This window comes from Dendrobates tinctorius, unplaced genomic scaffold, assembly GCF_039654945.1.
Source record: "Dendrobates tinctorius isolate UK_male_01 unplaced genomic scaffold, ASM3965494v1 ptg000020l, whole genome shotgun sequence".
Classification (NCBI taxonomy): domain Eukaryota; kingdom Metazoa; phylum Chordata; class Amphibia; order Anura; family Dendrobatidae; genus Dendrobates; species Dendrobates tinctorius.
Window position 1 is genome coordinate 20,112,133 of NW_027361688.1, and position 16,764 is coordinate 20,128,896.

The 16,764-nt window shown below is 54.7% G+C and overlaps 1 protein-coding gene across 1 annotated transcript in view; it reads right to left on the bottom strand.

Annotated features, from left to right (window-relative positions):
- POLR3B (RNA polymerase III subunit B) overlaps nt 1-16,764 on the bottom strand; it is a 165,510-nt gene that overhangs the window by 84,073 nt on the left and 64,673 nt on the right. Inside the window, exons 17-19 of the mRNA XM_073567837.1 lie at nt 5,366-5,440; nt 3,566-3,664; nt 1,531-1,658 (exon numbers count right to left, since the gene is read on the bottom strand). Of these exons, the coding sequence (XP_073423938.1) occupies nt 1,531-1,658; nt 3,566-3,664; nt 5,366-5,440 (302 nt within the window). The remainder of the gene's footprint in view (nt 1-1,530; nt 1,659-3,565; nt 3,665-5,365; nt 5,441-16,764) is intronic.

The window sequence follows — 16,764 nt, forward strand, 5'->3', positions numbered from 1 at the left end:
CACCTCAGCTGCTGCAGAACATCATAATACAACTCAACTGCTGCAGAACATCATAATACACATCAGCTGCTGCAGAGCACCATAATACACCTCAGCTGCTGCAGAACATCATAATACAACTCAACTGCTGCAGAACATCATAATACACCTCAGCTGCTGCAGAACATCATAATACACCTCAGCTGCTGCAGAGCACCATAAATACACTCCTGATACTGCAGAACCTCATAATACACCTCAGCTGCTGCAGAACATCATAATACAACTCAGCTGCTGCAGAACATCATAATACACCTCAGCTGCTGCAGAGCATCATAACACACCTCAGCTGCTGCAGAACATCATAATACAACTCAGCTGCTGCAGAACATCATAATACACCTCAGCTGCTGCAGAGCATCATAACACACCTAAGCTGCTGCAGAGCAAAATGAGACTATCCCATCCCCTGATCTGATGAAGCTGCTATCATGATAAATCAGTGTATGGAGGGGGGACGACCCTTTAATGTGTGGCTCATCTGTAAGCTCACACTGTTGAAATATCCCCTCAAACATGTTTCACTGCGACAGCGACTTCATCAAGGGATGGAACAGAATATGACTGTCCCAACTCCTGATGAAGCTGCCATCATGGCGAAACATGTTGGGGGGTGGGATATTTCTAGTTTCAGTTTTATTCACACACTGTTGGTTAGGTAACAAATATATTAATAGGACAGCGCTCCGAAATACTGTCCTGGGTCAGTTTAAGCACTCTATGTGATATACGTTCATATTATTGATAGGGACCTACAAAAGTGTTGGGATTTTACATTATGCCTAAAATCACACAATGTGTTAATACGTTGTGAGGTAGCGCTGTCATTCAGGGTTGGGGGACACTCGCTTGCAGCGATAAAAAACACATCCGGCACAGGATTTTCCAACAAATCATAGTCTATGAGGTTTATTCATCCTTCATAAACCTCCAGCAGCAATATACACAGCATTACAGGAGAGCGTCCATTATACAGGCTATTTAGCCCCAGGGTTATCTCACCCACGTCAGGGTTCCCATATGGCTGTTTCTCCAGGCCGCAGAAGTCCACTCACTCCTCAGGGACTCTCAGATACTGGCCGCCATTACACACACAGCCGCTCCACAGGCTGCTGTTAGTGAGGAGATCCTTCTCCTCACGGGACCTTCCAAACTGGACCAATCAGGTCCCAGCATTCATTCCATGTGACCTAACCTGGCCACATTATATGGTCCATAGCCACGCCCACCGGGTCACATGACTATGACCTCACCACAGGTCCTTCACACAGACATATATACTTTACAATAGCATTCATAAACATACATATGTCTCTATCTCAAGGTCACCCACCTTGAGATACATAATGGCTCTTCAACCACTCACACTCTTGGGACATCCACACAGCGCCCCCTCGTGGACACAGTGGTCATTACACCACAACGTAAATAAAAGATGATGAGTTATAAATGGGCCCATAGCCAAGATGTGCAAAAAATTGGTTTCCTTACCCATGGCTTGTTTTCCCATAGCACACTGGTAAGTGTTTCTTGGGGACTGGTTGTGATGTGGGTACGGGATAAGTCCAGCACAAACCCCGAGCAATGTAAAGGGTTCAATTTCCAAATGGGTGGTGTGCCTAAAAAAATAATAAAAAAAACAACAGACGTCACCACAAAGTACAGGTCATGAGAAGGAAGGCAAGTCTTACAGATAATACAACATGGGACGTTCTAGAAGATCGTCGGGAAAAAGCAAACTATGTGCAGCGAGAATTTTCGAAAGACACCGTATTACCATATAATGCACTGAAAAGCAGGAAAAAGTAGTCACGTGCAGTGAAACAAACATAAATAGGGAGGGGAAAAAAATGAAATTCAGCCAACAGTTTTGTTTTTTTTTTTGTTTTCTCCAAAACTCTCCAAGTCAGTTATTTTATGGCGATATCAAACTTTTCCAGTTTTTTTACTTTTGGTTATTTTATTGGTTTAAAGGATCATTTCCATCTCCAAGATCCTATCTTCATATATAGTTGGTGTATTTTATCCCTCCAATTAGAAATATAGTATAGTTCTTCTGATTAGCTATGTCGCTTACCTCCAGCGTAGGGAATTTTAGTAGCTTAGGCATCCATGGTTATGACCACTCATAGTGATGTTAGGTGGTTCCCTAAGGATACCTAAGCTACTGCAATGCCCTGCACATGAGGTAAGCTACATAAAGAATCTGAAGAACTATACTACATTTCTAACTGGAAGTATTTGTTAGAGTTATTACTATTACACCTATTTTTGAGATGGGAATACCCCTTTAAAAATGTTCAAAAGTTTGTAAAATTTCACCTTTACCATACCATCCAGGAGACAACAAAGCGTTTTTCGGGGTGTTGAGGAAACAACACTTCTGTACATGAAGAATAACACTTCTGATCATTATTAGTGATGAGCGAATGTGCAGGGATAAGGCGTTATCTGAGCATGCTCGGGTGCTAACCCAGTGTCTTCAGCGTGTTCAAATAAACAGGAAATCCCTCCCTGTGTTGCGGTTGTCGAACAGCGGTAAGACATGCTGCAGTGGGGATTCGAACATATTTTTCCAGCTGCAGAAGACAGTCAGCATCTTATCCGAGCACGTTCTCTCATCACTAGTCATTATATGACGTGTATCCGGCACTAGTCACCAGTTCCCCATCTGTAGAATCTATATTGAAGCTTGTAGATGGAGACTAGCTGCTATGATGTCTTAATACGTAGTACATGCATACACCAGCACATGTAGGAGGATATTATACAGCAGTACTGAGCAGGGTGTCTGTGAATCCAGGATTGAAAAAATAAAAAAAAATTCATTAGACTCCTGTACCTCGCTTTTAAGTATCTGTTCTCTATTTCACTCTGCTCCTCTCCCTCCCACTCTACATAACCTTCAACAAGCATCTGTAATCTGCTCCCTCAGTGAGCTGGAAGTCCTTGTTTAGACCAAGACAAATTTTAGCGGCTGTTCAGTGTGACACAAAAGTTCATGAATAGTGATGAGCAAACGAGCTCGGATAAGGTGTTATCTGCTCATGCTCGGTGCTAACAGAGTATCTTGGGCGTTCTCGAATATTATGTTCGAGTCCTCACAGCTGCATGTCTCGCGGCTGTTCGACAGCCACAACACTTACAGGGATTGCCTAACAAACAGGTAATCTCTGAATGTGTTGCAGCTGTAATAGCCGGGAGACATGCAGCCGCGGGAACTCAAACATATTATTTGAGAACTCCCAAGATACTCGGTTAGCACCCGAGCATGCTCGGATAACGTCTTATCAAAGCACGTTCTCTCATTTCTATTCAGAAAACAAGGGTAGAGGAGAAGAAGTGGCTCATAAGTGGAGAAAGAAGCAGATGTCTCTGATAGGACATATTTTAAAGTTTCTTATACTCACTATATTGTACTATAGATTTATATAAAGTTTGTTTAATTTAGTTATTGGTGAAACATTTGGAAGAAAAAAAAAAAAAACCCCAGTGTATAAGCTTTAGATAAAGCGGTGTCACTTACTTGGATATGGAGTGTTCGTACAGAGAGATGTAACAGTCGTTCTCTTCATTCACATCCAAATATTCCACCAGACTTTCATGGAGGAAATCCTCAAAGCTCCTGTAAAAGGTCAGCGAGATAATGAGGAGGGAGTGGCGGCGCTCACATAATGATGGCATATCTGTGTATGGAAATCCTCAATCCCAGGAGCGGTCGCTCGTTCCGAGTCGTCACGAGGAGTCCGACGTGTTCCTCGGGAGAATCGTTGTCCCTTCTTATTTTATTTTAAGAGCTTTGTCCTGAGACTCCCTATACTCCTGCTCAGATTACTCTTCTCTCTACAAATATGAATATTATCCCTTGGTGCTCTTCTATTTAACAAGTAATTAGCATTGCCGGATCATATAGCAATAATGTAATAGAAAAGTAAAAGAATAAAAGCGCTGAAAGCAGAGTAGAAAAAATAAATCAATACAAATATTACAAATAGGATACAAGGACTAATACAAATGGACTACTAATTAAAGTTCCCACTTAAGACATCAAAATTAGCCCTCTATTAACCCAACAGAGCCTAGGTAACTGATGCCCAATTTTTTTTTCCCCTCTTTGCAATGTAAATCTATAGGCTACGTTTCAGCTGGAAGAATACGTTGAGAAACCCTTCTGAAGACATTGTCAAAATGCAGTGTGAACATGCCAGATTACTCTCATTAAAAGAAATACGTCAGCAACATGATGTAGAGGCAGAGACCCTGATTTCAGCATTGTATCACTTACTAGAATGTGTGCTGCCGTTTTACATAAAATCAGTGGTTTAATCAGCAGGAGATGATCACTGCAGGACTAAGGTGTCTTGTGCTTCCTGGTCCAACCACGCCCCCCACCACCACACAGAAAGCGACCAATCAGTGGTGTGGGCGGGGTTATACACGGCTCAGCATTCCAAGCTCTCTGATTCGGTCTTCATGCTCAATTCGACAGGAGGCGGGGACAGTGATGACAGCGCTGATTTGGGCGCCGGCGTCACGTGTCACAAAAGCGGCACCGAGAGCCTAAGTGCAGACATCGCGGGAACGGAGCTGGCATGGGAGAAGAGGCAAGTAGTGGACAACTATGATGGAAGTGAAGAAATGATTGCCACTTCTATCACGCAAGAGCAACTAATCAGCATTAGGCCTCCATTGATAGAAGGTATGGCCAGTTTAAGACCAACCCGTTATGTGTACGTCGACACTGACGGCGATTTATCGTTTCAACTGGCGCTTATTTAAAGGCCCTTTTACCAACACAAACCATATTGGACTGAGCGATCATTTTCGCGATTGCTCATTCCCCGTACAGTTTGCATATTGCCGGCAGCACATTGCAGGAAGGAGCTCTGCAGACGGTGATCATTTTTCAGGCTGCGTAAAGGATGCGATCAGCTGATAAATGATCGTTGCCATATTTACAAGGGCCACTGATAGCTCAGCCTGTGTAAAAAGGGCCAAGACAGGAGTAATGTTTGAGGAGACATGGACTATGCTTGCATCAGAATACGAGGCTGAATGGTTGCGCCTGTTGACCTGGGCTAACCGGCGGCGGTGCGGGGTGGGGGGGGTCTCCCGATCAGGGTTTTAAGGGGGGGGGGGGGTCTCCCGATCAGGGTTTTAAGGATCTGATAAACGAGTATTTGGGTCAAGTCTTGTCCTGAAGAAGCAGACACAGAAGGGCACAGATCTATGAACGGACCGCAGCGCATCATGGCCTCCATTCTTCTAAGGTAAAAGGCATGGATGACATTGGTGCGGGGTAGTGATCTGGTGATATCCTACTAACCTGTAGCCCTGAGACAGCTCCAGGATGTGCTTGTTGGTCACCATCGGTCTCTGATTTTTGACAATAATGTAAGGTCTGCAAAGAACAGATATTAAAGAACGAGTTAGCAAAATTTTATTTTACATTTAACATCCACACATCCAAAAACAAGACATCGGGTGGCGCGCAAAACAGGTCAACACCACAAAATATTTAATACAGAGCGATACTGGTACCTATAGTCCATGACCAATCGTATGCAGTGGGCAAACATCATACCTCAACCTTCAACATAAGAATGGAAATAAATGGGGATCGCTCAACCCCAGTGTGGTCTAGAGTAGTGAATTTCTTGTATTTCCGCGTCACACTGATTCTGGAGCATTATTCTTCTTCGATCTCTATATTGTGTTGATCCTTGGTTATCTATGCGTAAATTGACAACTGGGTGGTACCATTCTCCTTATGAGGAAGGTGTTTCCCAACAGTCTGATCTCAAAACCACTGACTGGATAGTTAGAGGGTGTAAGTACACTCCCCCTCTCTGGTAACACCCAGTTATCAATCTGTAAATTATTAGGAGGAATAAGAAAAGATGCCCCTGATTGTTATATCATGGGAAATGCAAGTATTTAATTACAAAAAATATATAATTGGGAGACCCACCAGCACTCAGGATCTCGTTAAGGGCTCATTTATCCGTCAGTAGTTTCCACGTACGAGAAAAACCAACCAATTATTCTGATAAGAGGGTGGTTTGAAAGTGGTCCGAGTGTTATCAGTTTACTCAGACTGGGGGTGAAGAGGAGGGAAGGATTTGTAGGGGTTCCCTACATAAGATTTTTTTAATTCTCAGTGTTCCAAAATTGAAGAGTGGTTCTATTACTGGAGGAAGATGGACATAGGTTTTTATTCTTTCTGTTCTAATTTAAAACTCGTTGACTCCAACTTCGGTCTCCTCCTGTCGGTGCCTCGGTCCTCTGCTTTTTAAAGCTTCTGGTTCACTATGGAAGCTTCTGGTTCACTATGGATGACAACCCCTAATGAACGACACTGTCTGAAACGCGCGTCGGGGTGTGCGTCGCACCTGAACCACAATCCACTTAGGTTATTCATCCAACTTACCCCTGCTCTATTACATTCCTTATCTGATAGGAATTGGGTTCTTTTTATTTTTTAGACATGAGCCCTACCTACCTAATTGCCTCTGACACTCTGGGCACAACATGGCTGATGCTTCCAAATAAGCGTTTTTTACCTCTATCCAAGGAGCACATATATCCTGATCGGCTTTTCTTCTTTGGTGTTCTTTCTATTCTACCAAAATCTCAGAAAGGTGTCGACTAGTGATGAGCGATCATGCTGAGATATGGTGTTATCAGCCCATGCTCGTGGGCTGAGTGTCTTCAGCGTGTTCAAAAAATGTTTGAGTCCCCGAGGGTGCATGGCTTGTGGCTGTTAGACAGTCGCAACACATGCAGGTAGTGCCTAACAGACAGGAAATCCCTGCATGTATTGTGGCTGTGAAAGAGCCGCGAGACATGCAGCAGCTGTGGGGACGTGACCGTATTCTTCGAACACGCCGAAGACACTGTTAGCACGAGAGCATGGGCGGATAACACCTTAGCCGAACACGTCCGCTCATCATGAGTGTCAACACAAAGTGACAACTAATCACCTGTCCTGAGAGCTGGTGATAAATGTCCCATCCCTGGGACTCCTACTAATCATAAGAACGGGGGTCCCGATGATCACATTTTAATGGAGTGGAGGTTGCGCCTGAGCATTGCTGCTTTATTTAACTATGGGACTGAATGGGATAGCCAAGTGCGGTGCTTAGTTAGTCTCTTATCTATGGTTTTTTTTTTATAGAGGCGATGACGGGGATGTTGGCTACAACTTCGACAGGAGGGGGCAGAATACCTGGAAAGAGGTTGTACTTCAGTAAAGGACACCAATAATAAGTTCCCTCAATAAAGAGAATAAAAAAAACTTCCTGTCCTTAAAAGTGTACAATTAGTCCCCAACTCGAAGCTGTAATCTGTGCTGCCTTTTTCCCATACTACAGTTTTGAGTTGGTTTATATAGTTTTTGTACCAGAAAAGGGCAAAAAAAAAATTAATAAATAAAATTACTCCCCAGCAACAATCTACATTCTGAAAAAAAAAAATTAAGGATCTGGCTCAGGCAAAAAGGAATAGGAGACCTCCAGGGATGTCAGCGGCCAACTATAGATTGGCGGCTCCTATTCCCAGGTGTCTACGGGCCACCGGCACCAGATCCATTCTGTAGAAGACTCAGGGGACCTCGGCTGTCAGACAGTATTGGGACGTGCAGGACACCCGGCAATACAGGGTCGGCCATATTGTGGAGGGCTGGCATTGTGAGTGCAGTTTGGCTACTGGCCGCTGACGGCTTCTATTGATAGAAAGTGGCTCTATTTAGGGTAATAAACTTGTATCTGCTATCAATGAGGCGCCCGTCATGGTGCGGGACCGATAGGCCTCTGCCAGCTGCACCCTGCTGCTCTAGGACCCCTCATTTCCCCAGTACAGGAGCGTTACATTATCCCTCTCAGAATGAGCTGCTCCAAAGAAACATTCATTGGCGTTCGTAGGATTCGGAGGATTCTCTTCTGTAGTTAGAAATCACATTTGGCAGGATCGACTATTAGATAGCTGGTATAGTTACCAAGTGCAGGTCTATCTTATATGACTTCTGGGCTTTCCCACCAGGTCGTTGGTAATTGGACTGTTCATCCACAGCCACCTGGTTGTTAAGATAGAATTCCAGAACTACAGTGAAAAAATAAAATAGATTTTGAGGGGTATTTAATTGCGACTTGGGGTCTGTGTTCCAACCCGTGGGCACTACAATGTCCACCATGAGTGGTTGAGAACATGTGTGAGGTCATTCAAAAGAGGATGAACAAATTAAAAAGCGGGTTTCCACTGAAAATTATTTCTTTAAGTTCAGACTGGCTTAAAAAAAAAAGTAAAAGGAACAATATTTACCTCTCATTGATCCTCCCTCCCAGGTCCCGTTCTGACGCTTATTAGATCCCTACTTTTCTCTGCTTCCCGTTAAGGACAGGACCGAGAAGTAGAGATCAGTAAGGACTGGATAAGGAACAAGAGCGACAGGAGGTTGCTGGGGGAGAGTAATGTTTGATTTGTCAGGGTTCCAGCTCAGGTACCCCCCCGTGTATTGGAAGAACGAGGGTCCCTAGAGGGGTGGCAACACTGATCCTTCCATAGAAGTGGATGGATTAAGAGACACACTATTGGCTTCCTCTCCATTCTTCTCCTAGTTGCCGTGGCCACTTTGCACTGATTTGCCATAAATGCCAACCGCGTGGGGACAACTATATAAAACTTACTTGTGATCATCCGATAGTCTAGAGTTTGTATGATGCCATAATAAAGGAACTGTCCTGTGAATGCAAGTCTTCTAACAGGAGAGGTGAAAAATTACTGATGGATGGGTGGTCCCCACTGATCGGGGAAATTTTATCCCAGGAGGTGGGGACATTTAACCCAGTTACAAAATGAAGCCAAATATTGGATGATCATCCGCTGCTTCATTCATTTTCTATGGGGCTGCCAGAATAAATCCGAGCGCTGCACTCGACAACCAGACACCCACACAGGGAATGAATGGACTGGAAGTCAAGCAGGCGCACTGGTGATCCACTGTAAAGAGAATAACAAAAAAAATCCACTTCAGAGCAGGTCCCAGTGGTCAGACGTCCTTTGGATAGGTAACTTATTTTTTCCCAAATTACCCCTATAAAGGAATTTGTACCAATAATCAAATGCACCCTCATAAAGCACCACAATGAGGAAAACTTTTTTTTATAGTACATGTATATCATCTCATCTGCTACAGGTAAATGATGTAATAGTGATTGCAGAAATAGTCACTGAAGTCTATCTTACCACCCCAACGTGACCTGCAGAGGCTCCAGTCATGTGACAGAGGCTAGAAACTATATGCCGCGCTCGTGCATTGTCCATACATATACAGTCCAGTGCAGGAGGCAGGTGAAGCAGGGCACAACTAATACCCCCCAAATATTCATAACAGTATGTAAATGATTCACAAGCTGCAATTATCCAACAAGGGATATTTTTTATTTTAAACTATTAAATCAACTTTTTCTTGCGTTTGAAAATTTGAAATAACAGTGACAACGATGATGACATCACAAGGCTCATGACATCACAGACCTCACATGACATCACAATTGGTGTAGAATGTACAAAGCTCTGCACTGGAGCCATCTTGTATCACTAGGACCTGACAGCTGGAAGGGGACAAGTCCAGGTAGGTCGCTGGGGAAGATTTACCGTGATGGGGTATTTAGGGTAACAGGACTGGGGGAGATTTACTGTGATGGGGGTAATTAGTGTAACAAGCCAGGGGAGATTTACTGTGATGGGGGTATTTAGTGTAATGGGCCTGGAGGAGATTTACTGTGATGGGGGAATTTAGTGTAATGGGCCTGGGAGAGATTAACCGTGATGGGGGAATTTAGTGTAATGGGCCTGGGGGAGATTTACTGTGATGGGGGTATTTAGTGCAATGGGCCTGGAGATTTACTGTGATGGGGGTATTTAGTGTAACAGGACTGGAGGAGATTTACTGTGACGGGGGGTTTTTAGTGTAAAAGGCCTGGGGGAGATTTATTGTGATGGGGGAATTTAGTGTAATGGGCCTGGGAGAGATTAACCGTGATGGGGGAATTTAGTGTAATGGGCCAGGGGAGATATACTGTGATGGGGTATTTAGTGTAATGGGCTAGGGGAGATTTACTGTGATTTACCTAGGTGAGCGGCCCACCACAACAGACCCAAGGCCGGATGGCCCACCAAACCAGACCAGAGGCCGGACCGGAGGAGGGCGGCCCAACACGCCAGACCCGAGGCCGGACCAGAGGCGGGCGGCCCACCACACCCGACAGGAGGCCGGACCCGAGGCGGGCGGCCCACCACACGAGATACGAGGCCGGACCCATTGGCGGCTCAAAACACGAGGCCGGAAATAAGGCGGCAAACCAAAAGAACAAGACAGGTCAGCGGCAATCCAGAGATGAGGCCGGACCCGAGGCGGGCGGCCCACCACACCAGACACAAGGCCGGACCAGAGGCGGGCAGCCCACCACACCAGACACGAGGCCGGACCCGAGGCGGGCAGCGCACCACACCAGACACGAGGCCAGACCCGAGGCGGGCGGCCCACCACACCAGACACGAGGCCGTACCCGAGGCGGGCGGCCCACCACACCAGACACGAGGCCGGACCCGAGGCGGCCGGCCCAACACCAGACCTGACGCCAGACCCGAGGTGGGCGGCCCACCACACCAGACCTGAAGCTGGACCCAAGGTGGGCGGCCCAACACACCAGACCCGAGGCGGGTGGCCCACCATGCCAGACGGCCCACCACACCAGACCCGAAGCTGTACCCAAGGCGGGCGGCCCAACACACCAGACCCAAGGCCGGACCCTAGGAGGGCGGTCCACCACACCAGACCCAAGGCCGGACCCGAGGCAGGAGGCACACCACACCAGACCCGAGGCCGGACCCAAGACGGGCGGCCCACCACACCAGACCCGAAGCTGTAACCCAAGGCGGGCGGCCCAACACACCAGATCCGAGAAGGGTGGCCCACCACGCCAGACCCGAAGCCGGACCCGAGGCGGGCGGCCCAATACACCAGACCCGAGGCCGGACCTGAGTCGGTTGGCCCACCACACCAGACCAGAGGACGGACCCGAGGCGGGCTGCTCACCACACCAGACACGAGGCCGGACCCGAGGCGGGCGGCCCACCACACCAGACACGAGGCCGGACCCGAGGCGGGCGGCCCACCACACCAGACACGAGGCCGGACCCGAGGCGGGCGGCCCACCACAACAGACCCGAGGCGAGTGGTTCACCACACCAGACCCGAGAGGCCTGTGGCCCACCATACCAAACCTGAGGCCGGACCCGAGGCGGGCGGCCCAACACCAGACACGAGGCCGGAACCGAGGCGGGCGGCCCACCACACCAGACCCGAACTGGACCAAAGGCGGGCGGCCCAACACACCAGACCCGAGGTGGGTGGCCCACCACGCCAGACCCGAGGCGGGTGGCCCACCACACCAAACCTGAAGCCGGCCCCGAGGCGGGCGGCCCACCACACCAGACCGGAGGCGGGCTGCCCACCACACCAGACACGAGGCGGGACCCGAGGCGGGCTTCCCACCACACCAGACCCGAGGTTGGCGGCCAAACACACCAGACCTGAGGCCAGACCCGAGGTGGGCGGCCCACCACAGCTGACCCGAGGCCGGACACGAGTAGGGCGGCCCACCACACCAGACACGAGGTCGGACCCAAGGCGGGTGGCCCACCACACCAGACACGAGGGCGGACTCGAGGCGGGCCGCCCACCAGACACGAGGTCGGACCTGAGGCAGGCGGTCCAATACACAAAGCTAGACCAAAGGCAGGCGGCTCAAAACACGAGGCCAGACATAAGGTGGCAAACCCAAAGAACAAGACAAGTTAGCAGCCATCCAGAGACGAGGCCGGACCCGAGGCGGGCGGCCCACCACACCAGACACGAGGCCGGACCCGAGGCGGGCGGCCCACCACACCAGACAAGAGGCCGGACCCGAGGCGGGCGGCCCACCACACCAGACACGAGGCCGGACCCGAGGCGGGCGGCCCACCACACCAGACACGAGACCGGACCCGAGGTGTGCGGCCCACCACACCAGACACGAGGCTGTACCCAAGGCGGGCGGCCCACCACGCCAGACACGAGGCCGGACCCGAGGCGGGCGGCCCACCACGCCAGACCGGAGGCGGGCTGCCCACCATACCAGACCCGAGGCCGGACACGAGGCGGGCGGCCCAACACCAGTCAGAGGCGGGTGGCCCACCACACCAGACATGAGGCCGGACCCGAGGCGGGCAGCCCACCACACCGGACACGAGGCCGGACTCAAGGCAGGCGGCCCACCACACTGGACCTGAGGCGGGTAGCCCACCACACCAGACATGAGTCCGGATCCGAGGCGGGCGGCTCACCACACCAGACACGAGTCCGGACCCGAGGCGGGCAGCGCACCACACCAGACACGAGGCCAGACCCGAGGCGGGCGGCCCACCACACCAGACACGAGGCTGTACCCGAGGCAGGCGGCCCACCACACCAGACACGAGGCCGGACCCGAGGCGGCCGGCCCAACACCAGACCTGACGCCAGACCCGAGGCGGGCGGCCCACCACACCAGACCTGAAGCTGGACCCAAGGTGGGCGGCCCAACACACCAGACCCAAGGCGGGTGGCCCACCACGCCAGACCCGTGGCGGGCGGCCCACCACACCAGACCCGAAGCTGTACCCAAGGCGGGCGGCCCAACACACCAGACCCGAGGCTGGACCCTAGGAGGGCGGCCCACCACACCAGACCCAAGGCCGGACCCAAGACGGGCGGCCCACCACACCAGACGCGAGGCCGGAACCGAGGCGGGCAGCCCACCACACCAGACCCGAAGCTGTAACCCAAGGCGGGCGGCCCAACACACCAGATCCGAGAAGGGTGGCCCACCACGCCAGACCCGAAGCCGGACCCGAGGCGGGCGGCCCAATACACCAGACCCGAGGCCGGACCTGAGGCGGTTGGCCCACCACACCAGACCAGAGGACGGACCCGAGGCGGGCTGCTCACCACACCAGACACGAGGCCGGACCCGAGGCGGGCGGCCCACCACACCAGACACGAGGCCGGACCCGAGGCGGGCGGCCCACCACACCAGACACGAGGCCGGACCCGAGGCGGGCGGCCCACCACAACAGACCCGAGGCGAGTGGTTCACCACACCAGACCCGAGGCCTGTGGCCCACCATACCAAACCTGAGGCCGGACCCGAGGCGGGCGGCCCAACACCAGACACGAGGCCGGACCCGAGGCGGGCGGCCCACCACGTCAGACCCGAGGCGGGCAGCCCACCACACCAGACCCGAACTGGACCCAAGGCGGGCGGCCCAACACACCAGACCCGAGGTGGGTGGCCCACCACGCCAGACCCGAGGCGGGTGGCCCACCACAACAGACCCGAGGCGAGTGGTTCACCACACCAGACCCGAGGCCTGTGGCCCACCATAACAAACCTGAGGCCGAACCCGAGGCGGCCGGACCCGAGGTGGGCGGCCCAACACCAGACACGAGGCCGGAACCGAGGCAGGCGGCCCACCACGCCAGACCCGAGGCGGGCAGCCCACCACACCAGACCCGAACTGGACCCAAGGCGGACGGCCCAACACACCAGACCCGAGGTGGGTGGCCCACCACACCAAACCTGAAGCCGACCCCGAGGCGGACGGCCCACCACACCAGACCGGAGGTAGGCTGCCCACCACACCAGACACGAGGCGGGACCCGAGGCGGGCTTCCCACCACACCAGACCCGAGGTTGGCGGCCCAACACACCAGACCTGAGGCCAGACCCGAGGCGGACGGCCCACCACACCAGACCGGAGGTAGGCTGCCCACCACACCAGACACGAGGCGGGACCCGAGGCGGGCTTCCCACCACACCAGACCCGAGGTTGGCGGCCCAACACACCAGACCTGAGGCCAGACCCGAGGTGGGCGGCCCACCACAGCAGACCCGAGGCCGGACACGAGTAGGGCGGCCCACCACACCAGACACGAGGTCGGACCCAAGGCGGGTGGCCCACCACACCACACACGAGGGCGGACTTGAGGCGGGCCGCCCACCAGACACGAGGTCGGACCTGAGGCAGGCAGTCCAATACACAAAGCTAGACCAAAGGCAGGCGGCTCAAAACACGAGGCCGGACATAAGGTGGCAAACCCAAAGAACAAGACAAGTTAGCAGCCATCCAGAGACGAGGCCGGACCCGAGGCGGGCGGCCCACCACACCAGACACGAGGCCGGACCCGAGGCGGGCGGCCCACCACACCAGACACGAGGCCGGACCCGAGGCGGGCGGCCCACCACACCAGACACGAGACCGGACCCGAGGTGTGCGGCCCACCACACCAGACACGAGGCTGTACCCAAGGCGGGCGGCCCACCACGCCAGACACGAGGCCGGACCCGAGGCGGGCGGCCCACCACACCAGACCGGAGGCGGGCTGCCCACCATACCAGACCCGAGGCCGGACACAAGGCGGGCGGCCCAACACCAGTCAGAGGCGGGTGGCCCACCACACCAGACATGAGGCCGGACCCGAGGCGGGCAGCCCACCACACCAGACACGAGGCCGGATCCGAGGCGGGCGGCTCACCACACCAGACACGAGTCCGGACCCGAGGCGGGCAGCGCACCACACCAGACACGAGGCCAGACCCGAGGCGGGCGGCCCACCACACCAGACACGAGGCTGTACCCGAGGCAGGCGGCCCACCACACCAGACACGAGGCCGGACCCGAGGCGGCCGGCCCAACACCAGACCTGACGCCAGACCCGAGGCGGGCGGCCCACCACACCAGACCTGAAGCTGGACCCAAGGTGGGCGGCCCAACACACCAGACCCAAGGCGGGTGGCCCACCACGCCAGACCCGTGGCGGGCGGCCCACCACACCAGACCCGAAGCTGTACCCAAGGCGGGCGGCCCAACACACCAGACCCGAGGCCGGACCCTAGGAGGGCGGCCCACCACACCAGACCCAAGGCCGGACCCAAGACGGGCGGCCCACCACACCAGACGCGAGGCCGGAACCGAGGCGGGCAGCCCACCACACCAGACCCGAAGCTGTAACCCAAGGCGGGCGGCCCAACACACCAGATCCGAGAAGGGTGGCCCACCACGCCAGACCCGAAGCCGGACCCGAGGCGGGCGGCCCAATACACCAGACCCGAGGCCGGACCTGAGGCGGTTGGCCCACCACACCAGACCAGAGGACGGACCCGAGGCGGGCTGCTCACCACACCAGACACGAGGCCGGACCCGAGGCGGGCGGCCCACCACACCAGACACGAGGCCGGACCCGAGGCGGGCGGCCCACCACACCAGACACGAGGTCGGACCCAAGGCGGGTGGCCCACCACACCACACACGAGGGCGGACTTGAGGCGGGCCGCCCACCAGACACGAGGTCGGACCTGAGGCAGGCAGTCCAATACACAAAGCTAGACCAAAGGCAGGCGGCTCAAAACACGAGGCCGGACATAAGGTGGCAAACCCAAAGAACAAGACAAGTTAGCAGCCATCCAGAGACGAGGCCGGACCCGAGGCGGGCGGCCCACCACACCAGACACGAGGCCGGACCCGAGGCGGGCGGCCCACCACACCAGACACGAGGCCGGACCCGAGGCGGGCGGCCCACCACACCAGACATGAGACCGGACCCGAGGTGTGCGGCCCACCACACCAGACACGAGGCTGTACCCAAGGCGGGCGGCCCACCACGCCAGACACGAGGCCGGACCCGAGGCGGGCGGCCCACCACACCAGACCGGAGGCGGGCTGCCCACCATACCAGACCCGAGGCCGGACACAAGGCGGGCGGCCCAACACCAGTCAGAGGCGGGTGGCCCACCACACCAGACATGAGGCCGGACCCGAGGCGGGCAGCCCACCACACCAGACACGAGGCCGGATCCGAGGCGGGCGGCTCACCACACCAGACACGAGTCCGGACCCGAGGCGGGCAGCGCACCACACCAGACACGAGGCCAGACCCGAGGCGGGCGGCCCACCACACCAGACACGAGGCTGTACCCGAGGCAGGCGGCCCACCACACCAGACACGAGGCCGGACCCGAGGCGGCCGGCCCAACACCAGACCTGACGCCAGACCCGAGGCGGGCGGCCCACCACACCAGACCTGAAGCTGGACCCAAGGTGGGCGGCCCAACACACCAGACCCAAGGCGGGTGGCCCACCACGCCAGACCCGTGGCGGGCGGCCCACCACACCAGACCCGAAGCTGTACCCAAGGCGGGCGGCCCAACACACCAGACCCGAGGCCGGACCCTAGGAGGGCGGCCCACCACACCAGACCCAAGGCCGGACCCAAGACGGGCGGCCCACCACACCAGACGCGAGGCCGGAACCGAGGCGGGCAGCCCACCACACCAGACCCGAAGCTGTAACCCAAGGCGGGCGGCCCAACACACCAGATCCGAGAAGGGTGGCCCACCACGCCAGACCCGAAGCCGGACCCGAGGCGGGCGGCCCAATACACCAGACCCGAGGCCGGACCTGAGGCGGTTGGCCCACCACACCAGACCAGAGGACGGACCCGAGGCGGGCTGCTCACCACACCAGACACGAGGCCGGACCCGAGGCGGGCGGCCCACCACACCAGACACGAGGCCGGACCCGAGGCGGGCGGCCCACCACACCAGACACGAGGCCGGACCCGAGGCGGGCGGCCCACCACAACAG